The 16,287-nt window shown below is 42.8% G+C and overlaps 1 protein-coding gene across 2 annotated transcripts; it reads right to left on the minus strand.

Annotated features, from left to right (window-relative positions):
- Positions 1–3,894: 3,894 nt before the first annotated feature.
- Positions 3,895–16,250, minus strand: LOC132993965 (uncharacterized). Of its 2 annotated transcripts, none has more exons than XM_061063997.1 (10): positions 16,146–16,250; positions 8,251–14,731; positions 8,055–8,157; positions 7,690–7,759; positions 7,494–7,599; positions 7,272–7,403; positions 6,569–6,658; positions 6,339–6,482; positions 5,413–5,597; positions 3,895–5,335 (listed from the first exon to the last, which is right to left on the minus strand). In XM_061063997.1, the coding sequence occupies exons 2-10, from the start codon at positions 14,728–14,730 to the stop codon at positions 5,167–5,169; spliced, it is 7,479 nt and encodes a 2,492-aa protein (XP_060919980.1). In that variant the 5' UTR covers position 14,731; positions 16,146–16,250; the 3' UTR covers positions 3,895–5,166. The 2 variants fall into 2 exon arrangements, with proteins under 2 accessions (XP_060919980.1, XP_060919979.1); XM_061063996.1 differs by having other exon boundaries at positions 7,494–7,602.
- Between the last annotated feature and the right edge of the window lie 37 nt (positions 16,251–16,287).

A 16,287-nucleotide genomic window follows, 5' to 3' on the forward strand; every position in this document is an offset into this window, starting at 1 on the left:
AAATGTGAAAAGGCTGTGGAAAAACCCAAGCATCACTCTGAAGAAATCCTATCCCAAACTGTAGCAGAGAGAGTGACTCTCCTGGAAAAGCAAGTAGCTGATTGCCAGACGGGGAGAAACTCAAAAGAAAGTTCTCCCAAAAGACGTTTTTCACATAGAAATGTCCCTCTTGAGCCCGAGGTTGTGGATTCTCCCAAGTCTCAGTCAGCGCCTTGCAGCAGATCAGCTCCTCAGTCATCGTTGTCTTTTAGCTACGACTCCACTGGTGTTATAACCAAAGAGCCCGAAGGCAACAGAGTCAGATCCATCAGGGAAATGTTCCTCGCAAAGAGTGCCACAGATATTCAGCAGGGACATAGACCTTTCCCAAGCCCGAACTCATCAGAGCTGGTTGAGCTGAGAGCACAGACTTCAACCAGTGCGGGGTACCAGTCTCAGACGTCCAGTGAACTGTCCAGTAGTGAAGATGATTCAGCACAGAAATCCATAAGTAAAGGCTTTGTCAGAAGAACAATTGAAAGACTTTATGGCATGAGAAATGGTAACACTGACCAGGAAGCAAACGAAAGGCCACCATCTGCCCCAAAAGAGACAAAGAATGAACAATCCAGCATTTTGTCTCCCTTTCATTTAGCTCAGTCAAAAGCAATGCCTGAGTTGTCTTATTTCAATTCCACGAGTGCTCTGGACAACTTAACCGAGGCAACACGCTGCATTGCTTTTAATGCAAAAGTCGTGCCTGGACACAGTGTTCCCATCAATACTGAACTGTTCTTCATCAGTGAGAACACACAAATCAAAAAGTCTCTTTCAGACCCGGTTGGAATAAACAAAACCTTTACAAGCGGCCCTCGAGACGAAGGAATGGTTTCAGAGGAGAAATCTTCATATTCACTTCCCAGCAAAGAGTCTGAACTGGAAGACAAGAAGCTTTCACTTTCAAGGAAGTGCACCTACTTCTCTTTGCCCCATGCTAGTGACTCGGACGCGTGGCAGGAGGACATCAGTGTGGTTAGCAAAGGCAGTGCAAATGATGACAGTATAACAGATACAAAGGACGACTCAGAGGACACCAAAATGCCAGCAGAGAGGAACAGCATGCTGCCCAATGTTGGCGTCACAGACTTTAAGAAGATGGATAACAAAGTGCACCCGCTGGTAGAGCTTCCAGCAGATGGCGAGGTTGTTGTCGTGCAGCCTGGGAAAGGTCACGGTGTAATGAACAGAAGGCTTCAGGAACCAGACGCGTTGGATTTACTGTATGACTTTTGTGGCCAGAATTGTCCCGTTCTTTGAGGACATTTCTTTGTCTTTAATCAACACTCACAAAAGGACTGAGGACTTTTCTTTTTATGTCTAAATACATGAACTGTTAGGCTACAGTTTTATATTTTGTCTTTGGTGCCTACATTTTTGTTGTTGCCATAGCCTTGGCATTAAAAACTCTTGTATGTCAACTCATTTCAGCCAACTACAAAATATGTACCAACGTGTCACAGGTGCACAAACAATGCATTAACCTCCATCCAACCTTCATATTGTATCATGTATATTTAACGAGCCTGTGCTTCACTTATCATGTTTTTGTAAAATAAGCAATAGTTGTTTTTCTCTCTCTCGCTCTCTCAAAAACACGATTGTGTATTTGCCACTCACACTTCCGAGCAGCTCTGTTCTTCTTATGGGTGGTTGCCTGTCAACACATCGAGCACCCAGAGCATTACTGTAATCTTGTTTTAAAACTCTTAAAACCCGATAAACTCCCAGCAGATGTCACGCAACAAGGCCAATCCCACGAGTTCCACACCGAGCAAACGGGTCAGTCGGTGGTCAGAGCTCACGCTCGTACTGAGGGAAATCCTGCATGCTTTATTCCCCCCACCCCCTTACTGTCAAGAAATCATCTGAGTGTGACACACCTGATGTGGAGACTGTAGACATTGTGATTAAGTTCGGTGCTTGATGTAAGATTTTGTAAATTGGTTGTGTAAAGTGTAAATAAGAAATGATTGATTTTTAATAAGAATAGCTTAGCATACTTTAACAATAACCCCACCTTATTAATAAGAATGAATATTTTTATGGTGTACAATGTGGCAGCTGTGACAACTGTGTCTCTTTAAACTGACCTGTAAGAATAAATGTGTGTATTTACAGATGGTATTCCTTTTTTTTTTGTCCTTGTGATTACTCTTTTTTCAGGTTTAAATTGGATGGATAATACACACTAGTGTTGTAGTCAAGACCACACTAACCGAGACCAAGACATACCTGAGACCAAAGTGCTCCGAGACAAGACCAAGACATTTCGGGATCGAGAACGAGTCACGACAAAGAGCAAGGCAGGGCAAGACCGAGACAAAACCAAGATTATAAATATCACAGAAAATTCATCATACTATGTGCAGCAGGCGTCACTCACTTAGATCATAACACCGGGAAGGTTGCGGCTGTAACCAGGTGATAAAAATCTAATTATGAATTAATTGTTCTTTTAGAAAGAGGTGATTTCCTTCAAATCACAGTAATGATGTAGAAAAGTAGCCTGTCAGTGGTGGTCATGATTTATAATCCGGAGTCCGTCCAGTCGAAGACCGAGACATTCAAAAAGAGGTTTCGAGACCGAGTACCACAACTCTAAAGCACACTGTAAAACAAGTTTTGAAGGGTAAATCAGAAGGTGGCGGTGGTCCCATCTATACAAGTCAACAGGTCAAGATGATTGTTGAGTTGGAGATACCTTAGGAAGCTCAGTTCAGTTGTTTTCTCCTGCTGATCAGTATCAACATCTCTGAGGAGGAGCGGAGGCCTCTTGTTTTCTCACTCTCTGCCTGAGGAAGTATCCATGTTGTTCTAAGGTTGTTTTGTTTCTCAGAAGTTGCCATCGGGTTGGCCCGTGTTGTGACAGGAGTGTCGAGGAATGCACTAAGAGGGGGGATTGTTTATATCTGCAACTGGAAAGAGAAAACATGACAGCAAGAAAAAGTCCCACATTTGACACTTAGTCAATATATACCTGCCATTAAAGACCTCGATTCATATGTATCAGCAGCATTCTGGAGATAATGATTTATTTAAACAAGAAAATAAATGCACGGCTGGGAAGTGCAAACCAAAATTACAAAGTGTGAAACACTTTCGCAAAACTTGAGACATTTTAGGAAACAAAATTACAAGATGCAAAACACAAGAGCGCTTAGACAAATTTACAAGTGGCAGAACCCTTTTACCAGTCCCCAAAGACATTAACAAACAACACAATATTGCCGGAAAGGGAATGTACCAAATTTCTGAAGTGACCCGGAAGTGATCGAGTGAGTTATTATTAACAATTAATATGTTTTCATGGAAAGACTGTGCATTGACTGTCTCAGTTGGGTTCTGAAAAACTTAAAAAAGGTCGTTCGGTCAACATAAACTCTGTGCACCACATTTCACAGTCCTTACACCAAAATGAATCCATTGATGGCTCACTCAATAACTTCCAGGTCACTCCTGACATTTAGTGCATCCCCTTTCCAGCACTTATTGTCTCAACACTCCAAAAAGTGTTTTGCATCTTGTCAATATTTTTTCTAAAATGTTTATTTGTTGTCATTTGTATGGTGTTTCGCATCTTGTAATTTTCTTCCTTAAAATATAAAAATTTGATTTGTCTCAAATGTTCTTCACACTTTGTAATGTTAGTTTGCACTTCCCAGCCACCGTAGTAAATGCAGGGGTTACAACAACAATGTCCACTAGATGGGAGTGGTGACTCATACCAGACTTTAGGACTGAAAAGGGAAACATCAGTCAGGGGGGGTTAGCAGCAGGCCAACCTTTAGAAGAAGGGTCAAACAATCCAACACCCACCTGATGATGTGTCCTCCAATAAAAATGAGCAAACACAAATGTTTTAAATCGTTTATTATTTAAATAAATATTTACATAACAGCTTCGTATAAATCAAAGTACTTTTTCTTACACGACACACCCTTCTAAAAGCAACGAGAGGAAAGAAGAACCTAAGGGATGGATTACAATGATACTGAACGTCTGTGTAGTGAGTGGCTTCATCTCGAAGCCTTGTGTTAGTCACTGAGCAAATACTCATGAAGGCCAACCTGGATGAGCATCATTCAAATACCTGTTAGACCCTGATGGTGCACATCATTTCCATTAGACACTTTGTTATAGTATTCATAAATCCACATTATAATTTGATATACATTTGAATCTGTTTCCACTAAGAAGTAGGAGGATGATACTCTAGACTAATGCAATAAAAAGCCAAGTATGGTCGGCAAACATGAACAAAAAAATGAAATCGCACATTATTCATTCAGGCACAAACAAAGCAATAGACAGTCTCTGAGAAATTAAAAATAAAAAAGATCACCCATACAGTATAGGCTACAATGCCCTGCTAAATGGTGTACAGTTTATGGCTCAGCTTGGAAAAAAAACAGGCGAGGTGATCTAAGAAAGTTAGAGCAGTCGATAAATGCCCAAGCTACAGTTTCTCCTGACGCACGACGTCGCTCCAAACTGATGCTGGAAATGAGTCCAACCGATGCAGTCGCCTGGTGTACATGATTGGTTTGAAATGTTGCAATAAACGGGAAAGTGAAATCAAGGGCACTGGTGGGAAAAATACATCAACCCGAACCGCCTTCAACCGTAACCGTGATGTGGAAGCATCATGGAGAATGCTTAGAGCAAACAGCCGACTGTAAAGAGTTAAACATGAACAAAAGCTCCTTGTACATGTTACATTGTTTGAGTATAAAACAGGACAGGAATCGTTATCAATGCAGTCCGTTGTTCACCTTTCAGGGATTGAGAGTAGAATGAAATGCTCTGATTTCTATTGCTGTCAGTTCATGCGTGTAAACTCGATACTGATAATAAGACCAATTGTTTACTTAAAAATGTATAAAAGAAAATACTCTTTTTGAGAAAATACGATTCAGGAAGGGGTTAAAGGGTGAATTAATAACTTTTTTTTTAAACAACACCTTGTTGTTTTCATCCTGAGATTTAAACCAATGTGTCTTCTCCAAGGAGTCGTTTACAGCTTCTTCTTTTTGTTAATGATCCTAATACAGATTCTGTGTTAGACGCTGCGTCCAGTTGGTCAGTGAGTGTCTCGGTTAAATCCGATGTTACCTCTCCTGAAGACTGTCATACTGCATCCGTTTTGGGCTGGGATGAAGGAGTTCCACTCACAAAGTTATAAACCAAAAACTGAGAAGTGCCAAAATAATGCGTGGCAAAGAGTTTTCCATCGGGCGTGGGGTCGGAGAAAGCAATCTCATCTTTTCTCAGGTATGAGCCGAAGACAAAGTTGTTCCTGTCAAAGCAAAAAAATAAAATAAATAAATGTGTCTTCATTTTGGAACAAATTTAAAGATTTAAAGACACACCAACCTGAGGCACTCGAGCATGCGCGAGGCGATGCCCAGGCGTCTCATCATGTTGACGACCCAGATGCGGCTGATTCCACAGATGGCCGGCTCTGCAGTGGTCGAGCAGCACCAAGCTCTCTGACGTTCAAACATCACCTTCTCTCCCTCAGAGCCTTCAGGTGAGGGCTCCTCGATCACTCTGTACCCCTGTGAGGAGCAGCCAAACGGCAGAGTAATGGTTATTGACAGACCTGATGCAGTTCTCCAAAACAAATGTTGAACTGTAACGACTGTGGCACCCACAACGACCACAGCACCCCTAGGTGAGGTTTTCCAGGTTCACATTAGGGCTGTGCCCGAACACAGACGGAGCAAACTGTGAGCTTAAATCAATCTCAATTAGGCGAGACCACCAGGTGAATCTGTGTCCATCTGGGACTTCAGAGCAATATAACATTAAAAAGTGCTCAGAGCAGAAAACACCACCATTACAACTCGGAAGTTATTTATAAAGCCCGACCGATTAATCAGCTAGCCGATAATATCAGCCAATATAAGCATATCCAGTGACTATCGGTATTGGCTTCTTTTATCGCAGATATGTATATATCGCCGATATTACTAGATTTATTCTCCAGTCAAATAGCATCCCTCCCCAACATCGATATCGGCCCCAAAAATCCCATATCGGTCGCGCCCTAGTTATTTTTTATTAAGTTACTTAAGTCATATTTCTCTATTTATTTGGGATCTTTTTATTTAGATTTTATTAAATATTTTGACACCCGTGATCAATTATTTAGTGAGCTTAATGTTTCGTTGTCTACACGCTTCTGATGTCTTCTGTGAAGCACTCTGAGTCGCCTTGTAGCTGAAATGTGCTGTATCAATAATATATACATCCATACAGACACATCTCTTTGCTATAACCAAACTGTTGTCTCTTACCTCTTGTATGTGCTCTGCTATCAGGCAGCCGCCCACTTTCTTGTCGTTGGAGATAAAGAGGAACGTCTTGGTTTGAGAGGGACACTTTGTCTCCACCTGCTGGAAGCCGAGGTCATTGTCCACCATCTCCCTGATCTCCTCCACCTGAGACACAAACCGTTTGGGTGTAATGATGAAATCATTTGCTCGTGTTTTGATCGCTCAAGCCAAAGAGATCAAACACACTGTACCTTCTTCAGAGCATATTTGGGATCGTCTGGCAGGACAAGAATGATCTTGCCATCGGGAAACTCTGCGAGAATCCTCTCCTTTTTCCATCCCTGAAAGAATCGACAAAAAATAAAGGTTTCATTATGTAAGAGAAACCAAAAAGCAATCCATATATTTATCAGGGATGTGTGCAGCATCAGACCAAAAAGCAGGAACCCTCTCCTAACACACACGTTTATTAGGCCTATGTGAAAAGATGATCTCAACCACCTCATCTGCTCTCTGTTTGTAAGAGATGTAAAAGCAACGTTTTGCATCTTCATGACAAGACTCAAGGTTTTGAGAAACATCTGTATTTGCCTGTAAATTTGGATTGGACCCCCGCAGCTCTCAATCTTTCTCTCATGGCAGCTTTGGGTTTAATTATGAATGATAATCTGTAGTTTCTTTAAAGCTTTAACACTTTTTGATACCACCGGTAATAAAAACACTGGAGAATGTATGATTCAACCACGTGGTATCCAAAAGGATCAAGGTATCAACAATTTTGACAAGCCGCCTCAAAGTTAATTTTCTCATGTGTCAAGGAGAACTAAGTGCTCAAAACACTGCGTGTGTACGCTCGCTCAGTAAATGCATCCGCGCGTTTCCTGATGAGTCAATATTGTGAGACAGTAGGCGAAACAAATATGAGACCCATCATTCAAGGAAACTTGCTCTCACCACGTATTTGACAGCGCTGATGAACTGGTTGTGGAAAAGTAAATGTTGAGATTCATCTTCAGGGTTGGCAGCAGAGTAGAGCATCCCACACACACCGCAGGCCACCGCTCCAAAGTGCTTCTGTCCCGCATCCTACGAGACAAAAGAAAACAATCAATCTCTCGTTGCAGCGAAATACACCTCGCAAAAGGAAGGGATGAGGAAATGAACGTGTTCACTTACAATAATTGTTTGGGTGCCATCTTTATCTGTCTCTTTTAGCTTCTTGACTTCTTTTTGCAGAGAAGCTTCAGAGAGGGGAGTCTCGCCGTCTTTGGGCTTGGCTGCTCTTCTGGGGAATAAAAAAACATCACATTGACTTCATGTTTCCATTGCTACAAGGACAACATGTCAAATGACTACAGATAAAAGTTCTTACACTTGACAAGGTTTTTCAGATGTCTTGTCTGTTTCTGTTTTATCCACCGGAGAAGGATCAACAGCAGCGACTGTAAGAGAAGGCACGATTGTTAAACACACTTTAAGCTTTCTCTGCCATTTAATAAGTAAAAACTTTGGCACACCCTCTAATCTTCTGGATAATTAATATAAAATGTTACCAAACTGTCTTCACACATTACAGAATGTGTGTCTCTTCATAATCCAGTTAAAAAAGCTCAGAGAAAATGAAGTGCTTCAGGGTACAAATGAGGACAGTAACATACTAAAAGATATCCTGCAGACAGAATCAGTCACAGTAACATGCACGGCAGAATCGTGCCAGGATGCCAAAGAAATACAAACCAGTTGGCTTTTCTTCACACTTCTGCGTGCCATCAGACTCCTTGGAGTTTACTCCTGAGGGAACAGAGGATGTGGGAGCTGATGGAAGTGGACCAGCAGTTTCCTATGGAAGAATGAAGGAGCGATAAGTAACATCACCAGTCAGCATACTGTTTTTTGTTTTAACAGATTACCGCATGATTAATATTTGAGTTACCTTGCATTTGCTGTCTTCTGCTGACGTTGAACTTGGGGGTTTATGAGAATTAGCATTAAGAGCAGCAGCAGGCTTTGTTTCAGATGTGATTGAAGCAGCAGGCTGGGGGGTTGTTGAAGTGGACTGCTTGACCTGGAATGTACTCCCACTTCCAGCAGGCTTTAATTGGGGAGAAGCAGAAGCACCAGTCTTGGCCTGACCTGAAGCTGAAACAGTTTTTGGCTGAGGAGTGGTCAAAACAGGAGACTTTAACTGAGCCTGAGCTGAAGGGACACCTTTTGAAGAAGCTGCCAGAGTCGCTGGTGCTTTTGACTGGGGCGTTGACGCAACAGCAGACTTTGACTGTGGATGGGGGAAACCAGAGGGCTTTGACTGACCTGAGATCTGTCCAGCAGCTGTGGTCTGAGCTTTTAATTTTGCTTGGGCGGCAAGTTGTGATGAAACTGTGGGTCTAGATTGAGCTGCTGGGTTTGACTGAATGTTTGGTCGTGTCGTCTGCATGGGTCTTGTCTGAGGCCTGGGCTTTGTTGGAGCTACAGGTAAGGGGTCATCATCGAGTTCAAAGTCATCAAAGGAATACTTAGGCCTGGGTTTGTATGGAATGTACTCAACAGGCTTCTGTTTTTGAGATTTGAGTCCATTGGGCATGGGAGGGGGTACTGCTGGGAGGGTCCTCTTGGCTGGTGATTTGGTCGCTTTTGGGGCAGGAGTTGTGTTTGCTTTTGAAGTTTGAGCCTGACTCAGCCTTGTAGATTTACGGGTTTCAGTTACAGGAGTCCCAGTTTTAGAGGTTGGAGTTGTAGCAGGTTCAGGTTTACTAGGTTCAGTTGTTGTAGGTTCCTTGTTGGTAGGGTCGGTTTGAGGGGTTTCTGTTTTAGCAGGTTCAGCCTTAGGACTGTCTACCTTGGAAACTTCTGCCTTGGGTGATGCAGGCTTGCTGGTTGAGGAAGGACTTGGGAGAGGAGTTTTAGAAGGACTGGCTGCTGGTTGTGGAGCAATGCTCACAGGAGTCACAGAAAACGAAGAGAGGGGTCCTTGCCAATCCATGTCTGAAAACATCTGATTCGCTTGATCAGATTTAAGTTTCTTTACACGTGCCCAGGACATTTTCTCTCTCTGCAGTTCAACCTGTCTTAGTCTCTGATACCTAGTCAGCTTCTTTTTCTCGTGTGCTTTTAGTGGCACAGAAACCTGTGAGATGAAGAAACGCCTCTTTGGAGTCTCTGCAGCAGGCTTGGACTCTTCAGCAGGCTTTGACTCTTCAGCAGGCTGAGCCACAGCTGAAGCCGCCGTGGAGACCTGGGCTACAGATGCCTCCTCAGTCGCAGGTGTTGCAGAAGCAGAGCACTCTTCTGGTCCTGCAGGTGGAGCAACATTAACAGTGTCTACCTCCTGTGTTTTCTCAGGTTGACTTTCCTTTTTGCCGGCTTCACTTTTTACTGCTGCTGCCGCTGCCACCACTGCTGCTGCCGCCGCCGCTTGCTTTTCTTCCTCTATCCTCTTCAAAAGCATACTGTCGGTAGCAATGTCCTCTGCAATCTCCTGACAAAGGGCTAAGAGGTTCATCTGCTGTCTATTTGCTGGTCTCTTAGCTGCTGCAGCCTTTTGCTCAGCCAGAGCTGCCAGGCGGGCTTTGGTTCTGGCCTGAGTATTCATTTCTTGTTTCTTGGGTTTTCCTGCCTCAACTCCCTTTTTGTCATCATCAGTCTTCTCAGTTGTTCTTTTTTGCTTCAAGTTAGTGACGCAGTTGTCACTTTTCTTTGTCTCATCAACCTTTACCTCCAAGGTGTTAGCAGGGACCTCCTTGGGTGTTTCTTGGGGCTTTTCTATGATTGAAATGTCAGTATCTTCATCGTTCTCCTCCTCTGCTACTACGATCTCACGACCAATCTCTATTTCCTCCAGAATCTGCACTTCTTGTAAAACCAAATCATCCGAATTTTCTAACACCAGATCATTACAGTCTTCATTCATGACTTGATGGTTTGTTATTTCAATCTCTGGAGCATTAAATTCCATGATGTCAGACGAGTGTTGCTGGCTATGGTCAGAATTGTGAACACCCTCAACGCTATCCTCAGGGGGAATTTCTGCTGCAGGCCTGATCACCCAATCACTTGAATTGGATGGTGTGGGATCTCTGACATCCCCAGATGTTTGACACTGCTGCATTTTCCCTTCAGGGATCGTGACATTTTGATGGGAACCATTTAAAGCCTGCTGATTTTCCACATCGCCTACTAAAGCACTGTCTGGGCTAAAATGCTCTGAAAGCGAGGCTGACAATCCCGATTCAGCTGCAGCTTGAGTAACAATATCAAAGTGAATTTCATTCTCTAGGACTGGTTCCAAGATTACAAATTGCTCTGAGGTACTATCTGGAATTTCAACTTCAGTTGTGGCTGTGGTAGTTGTCACTGTGACGTCTGTAACCTCCTGGAGCCCAGCGTCCTCCTGCACGTGGTCGGAAACCTCTGTGGCACCTACACAGTCTGGATACCCGTTCCTCACACTTTTCTCTGTCACAACTTCAGACTGGCCATCTGGCATGCTGATGTCATCGCTAGAGCTGATCACGGCCACTTGTTTCAAATCCACACTTGTTTCACCCTGCTCGAACTGTGCAGACACACAACTCTCTGGCACACCGAAAGTCTGTACTTCCATTTTTACTTCTTGGCTGTCTGAGGCGCAAATTAGTTGCTCAGCAGCTTCCAGTTGTTGGTGACAAATGTCCCTGTTTTCTCCATTTGTAGAGAAATCTCCTTCAATCCGATGGGTCTCTGAGTTATGTACATCCAGCGAAGAAAAGCCACCATGGTTCACTGGTACTGTGGAAATGTCTCTATCATCATTACTCTCTGGGCTACTAATGGGCTCATAGACCACCTGGTGTTCATGTATCTCAACCTCCGACTGGCTGACCATCTTATTCTGCTCTTCTGAAGCCTGAATTACAACATCCATGTCGTCTGGTTGGTTGCAAACAAAAACTATCACTTCATTGCTTCCAGCTCCTCCTCTGTGTCCTTCAATATTACAGACTGTTTGGTCAGCCTTATCAGAGGAAACGATAACACCCGCTTCTTTGACCTCATTAATCACTTTGCTCCCGGTTTCCTCTTCTATCACAGAATCTACCTGTTCTAATGGTTCCCTTAAAAGCTCCATATCAGCTTGGATAGTAACAGCTCTTGAATTTGGCTGCATGTCTTGATTTTTTCTACGATCAGAATCAGCCAAAGGAAAAGGTTTTGGGATGCCATTTGATAAAGTATTACTTTGTTCCTCAACATCAACCGTCCCCTGGTTTTGCTGTTCTGCTGCATCAGGAATCTCCGTTACCATTGGTGTTGTTTCCATATTTACAAGAAGGCCTGGTACATCATCACATTCAGAGATCACATTGTCTTCATTTTCACAACCTGAAGTCACCAGATCTTTTGTACTGTGTTCACTGACCTCTTGGCTTTGTATTTCCACTGGTGATGTTGGAATACACATCTCATCTGGTGCTATTGTTGCTTGTGAATCCATTTCTGTTTGATTCTCAGGAGCATCCTCACATTCTGTGATAACCTTGTTTTCTTCACTCTCAGTATTGGCAATGATAACATCCGTCTGCACTTCAATGTCTGTCGTATGGTCATCGACTCTCTGACCTCTCTGGCTTTGTTTTTGTGCTGTTGTTTGATCAGAAAAGTCTTCTGGTGTTGCTGCTGTCTGCAAATCCATTTCTCTTTGATTCTCTGTTGTACCGATGCATTCTTTGATTAACTTGGTATCGTTTTTGTCAGTCTCAGGAATTTGAATCATTAGGCCTTCTTGTACTTTTTCCGATATGTTTGCTGTGGGTTCAGAGGCTTCTTTGCTCTTCTTGACTTTAGTTTCTTCTGTATTTGCTGCATCAAAAACCTCCTCTGGTGTTGTTGCTGTCTGTAAATCCATTTCTCTTTGATTTTCAGTTACAGTGACACATTCTTTGATAACTTCGTTTTCCTTTCCGTTACTCCCGGGAGTCTGAATCATGGGGCCTTTTTGAACCTTCACAAAAGCGTCTTCTGCGGGTTCAGTGGCTTCTTGGCTGTTCCCGACTTGTGTTTCTATTGTAGGTGCCAAATCAGAAACCTCTGATGATGTTGCTGTAGTCTCCATGTCCACTTCTATTTGAGTCTCAGCAGCAGCATTAACACATTCAACATACACCCTGCCTTCATCTTCAGTGCTCTGACTATTTCTAATTGGAAGTGTCTGTGCTTTATCAGACACGTCTTCTGTTCCTCCTCCTCCGGTTTGTGAACTCTCCTGGCTTTGTTCTTCCATTGTAGAGATCTCTGATGTCATTATCGTCACACCCTCAGGTCCACTAGTAAAATCAACTTTCACCACATCTTCATTTTCCAATATTTCAGAATTTCCAATAACAACATCTGGTTGACTCTGAATAGATATGTTTGTGGTGCATTCAATGACTTCCTGGCTTTTAACCTCAACTGTAGGTACTGGACTACAAATCTCTGATGTTGGTGTAATCTGTGTTTCTGTTTCGACTTGGCTCTCAGGTCCAACAGCCAGTTCAAAGGTTACTATGCCCTTATTTTCCATTGTTTTGGAGTTGACCACATTATCCTGATTACATGTGGTAGATTCCTCGCTCTCTTGGCTTCGTATTTCCACTGTTGCATCCTGATTAAACATTTGATGATGTGATGTAGCCGAAGCCTGTAAATCCATTTTGACTTGACTATTATGTTTAATCTTCATTTCTTCTTCCATACTTGTGGAATTTTCCTCGATCTCAACAATTGTTTCTGTAGTTTTCTCATTCACTCTGTGGTTCTCATGGTTTTGTGCGGAGTCAGACATCTCCTCTGTTGTTATTTTAGTCTGTGTGTCCACGTCTATCTGACCCTCTGAGACTGTGACACAAGCGGAAAGCACCTCGCTGTGAGTCTGCTCTTGAGCAGCCTTACAATCTGGTGTCAGTGTTTCTATACAGCTTTCAGTCGTCCTGACCTCTTGCCTCAGTTGCACATCAGTTAAAGACTGCGGTCCCTCAACAACCTGACTCGACAGGAACTCCACTCCTTTTCTTTCACTGTCTTCAAGCTTTTCTTCAGACTTTCTGATTATATCGTTCACATCGCATGAGTTGGAATTTCTACCTGTCACTTCATGGCTTACCCCATCCTGTAGATGATCAGACTTTGATTCTGCTTTAAAACTAACTTGAATTTTAAAACTGAGGTCTGTCTGAGTCATTGGGTTGCCAACAGACTCTGTTGTCGTCATTACATTTTCCTCAGTCTGTCTATCAGGAATTCGACTTATGCTTTTATCGTGACACAGTGCTTCTATACCGGCAGAGATACTGGCTGCTTCAACGACTCCCTGCACTTTATGCTCTCCTTCCTTACTTTGACATTTGATATCTAACCTCACCTCCTCAGACACAGATTCTGTGGCCTCCTGTATGTCAGGTTTACTGCTCACATCTCTCTGAGCTGAATCTGTCTTTTCATTTGCCTGCCTAGAATACAGTTTATCCTGTGGAGAGGTTTGTGTTTCATTATCTGAAACCTTTTGACTTTTTAAGGAATCCTCAAGGTCTGTCTTTTCACTTTCTCCTACCTCCGATGTGATGCCAGGTGTATCTGTGACTTCACTGACACAGTCTAGAGTTTCTCTACATGATGCAGGTATTTCCTTATCCTCCAGCCTCTGGTTTTCTGATGTTTTTAATTCCTCATGCTTACTTTGATCAACAGAGACCAATGTTTCCATTGACTCTACTTGGGCAGCATGAACTAAAATGTTGTTACCCTCACTTTCAGTAACAGATTCTTTTTTCTCATCCTGAAAATTTTCACTCACACTTTGCCCACTTGATGAATCAGAAAATCTACCATAATTATGGTCCATCTGAATGGTGCCCCCTGGTTCTGATGGGGAACCTTGGCTTGTTTCCTGAAGGTCAGACGGCAGCTCCTCAGCTTTGCGCTTGGCTTTTACTCTATTAGAATATTTTCGGATGCAGCGGGCCTTGTCCCCTTCATCCCTCTCTCTGAAGAGGTCAGTCTTACTACCATCACTACTGAATTCATCCTCTGACTCTGTGGAGGCTGTTCGCTTTAGGGAAGCTTTGGTGTTAGCTTTGGAGGGAGCTTCTCCACAGGAGGCACTTGTGGCTTTTAGGAGCTTGGCTTTTTTAACAGGTGGATCAGAAATGTTTTTGCTGGAATCCTTTGGAGGGGAACTCTGTTTGGATGACTTGGCAGGCTTAATTCCTCTTTCCGCTGAGGCAGACCGTTTTTTCTTAGTCCTGGGAGCTGCTGTCGTTTCTCCTGCAGTTCCTGTTTTAAGGGCTCTATTAATGGTAGCTGGTGCAGTTTTTGATGGCAGAGCCTCCCCATCCTCATCTGGCCTCTTCATCTTAGGCTGAGAGTCATGAGGAGCTGGTCCTCCTTCTGAGGCCGGCATCCTGTCAAAAACATTTGACAAAAACAGAATAACTTCACCGTGCACTTAAGCCAGGCCTTTAGCCAGGGCAACAGAAGAGATGCAACTTAATTCTAAATATCTGTTTAGTATAATAAGCAAGAAGTAACATGTAGGGCTGGGAAATTAATCGAGTTTCAATTTGAATTTCATCTTCCCACGATCATAAAAACAAGTGATTACTGTGCCTCACGTCGTGTTTCTCTTGTATGTCCACAGTTTAAATTATGTTTGTTATCATATTTTGAACACGAGTACATCACCGCTATCTCTAAAACATAGTCATTTACAATTTACTCATTATATATTCCTATTTTTTCACTTATTTACTGCTTGCTTTTCAGTGTGTTCAGAGTGTTTACGTTCGATAATTACACGTGATCCATATGTTGTAAAATCGTGTTTACAATTAGTGATTACCAGCACCCCCCACACCCCCCCCCCCCCCCCATCCCTGCTTGAACCACCTTGCTCCCTATCCCTCTTCCTGCATTTTATCCCATCCCAACAGTAAGGTCTTTTACCTGCTTTTTGTAAAGTGTCTTGAGATAACACTTGTGTATTGGCACTACACAAATAAAGATTGATTTATTGATCCAAAATAATCGTGATTTTGACTTTTGACATAATCGAGGAGCCCTGGTAATAAGCCTCCCTCCCAGTGGTGTAGTGCAGGGTATAGGCAGGTTTACAGAGTATACCCACTTCTAAATCTCCTCTGATTGATTGACAGTATTCAGTAGGATGGTGAAGGGATGACCCTCCCTACTCTGTCTCTAATTGGCTAGTACACACTTACTTAATATGCAAGAGGAGTCTTATGTCACTATTAGTAACAGAGGCCGTTAACACTTCTTCAGGCACAACTACACCTCCTGTTTAACTTTTCTGTACAGTAATGACATGAGATTAGGAGAAGATACCATCACACAATATGACAAAAAGCATTAATCCCAGACCAAAAAAGAACAATAGTGTTGAAGACTAATGTTTTTGTTATTGTTAAGTATAATAAATGATGTGTTAGGTGGTTATTCTACCAAGCAACACGGCTAACGTGGGACATAAACACAGGTATATCGCAGTTTAAAATGTGGCAGGCGAGTCACACAATGTACGATCTATATCTACTTACTTATTCACCATCATATGTAACTATCTTCATGAATGTTTCAAAGCCCCACGTATTTGTTTGTCACCAGTAGTTGTCGGCAGAAACAGAAATGGTCAGTTGACTAGCTCGGAGTGGCTAGTTGTGCTAGCTTCAAGTGCACAGCGGTGGGAGCTAACAGCTAGCAGCTAACTCGCAACAAATGAGCGAAAAGAGACTTCGTTATTCAAGTCAGCAAAACAACATCCAGACACACGAAGAGGATAGTGGGAAGAACATTTCTTACGGTATTTAAGTCTGCGAGGATATGAAGGCAAGGCATGCGCCAAGCAAATGTAGTTTGATGTTTTCTTTTTCAACAACAGCTGTTTTTTTTTTTCCTGTGAATAAAAATTAACTGTACTTCCGGAGGGAAACGGCGGAAGTGA

This window comes from Labrus mixtus, chromosome 19 (assembly GCF_963584025.1).
Source record: "Labrus mixtus chromosome 19, fLabMix1.1, whole genome shotgun sequence".
Lineage (NCBI taxonomy): Eukaryota > Metazoa > Chordata > Actinopteri > Labriformes > Labridae > Labrus > Labrus mixtus.

Bases quoted from the DNA above. Each gene is read 5' to 3' on its own strand.
- LOC132993965 (XM_061063996.1), bottom strand. From the start codon at position 14,730: ATGCCGGCCTCAGAAGGAGGACCAGCTCCTCATGACTCTCAGCCTAAG. The intron at 7,603-7,689 runs GTAAGAACTTTT...TTTATTCCCCAG, and splicing joins TCTGAAAAACCTTGTCAAGT to AAGAGCAGCCAAGCCCAAAG. The intron at 7,404-7,493 runs GTAAGTGAACAC...TTTGTCTCGTAG, and splicing joins ATGGCACCCAAACAATTATT to GATGCGGGACAGAAGCACTT.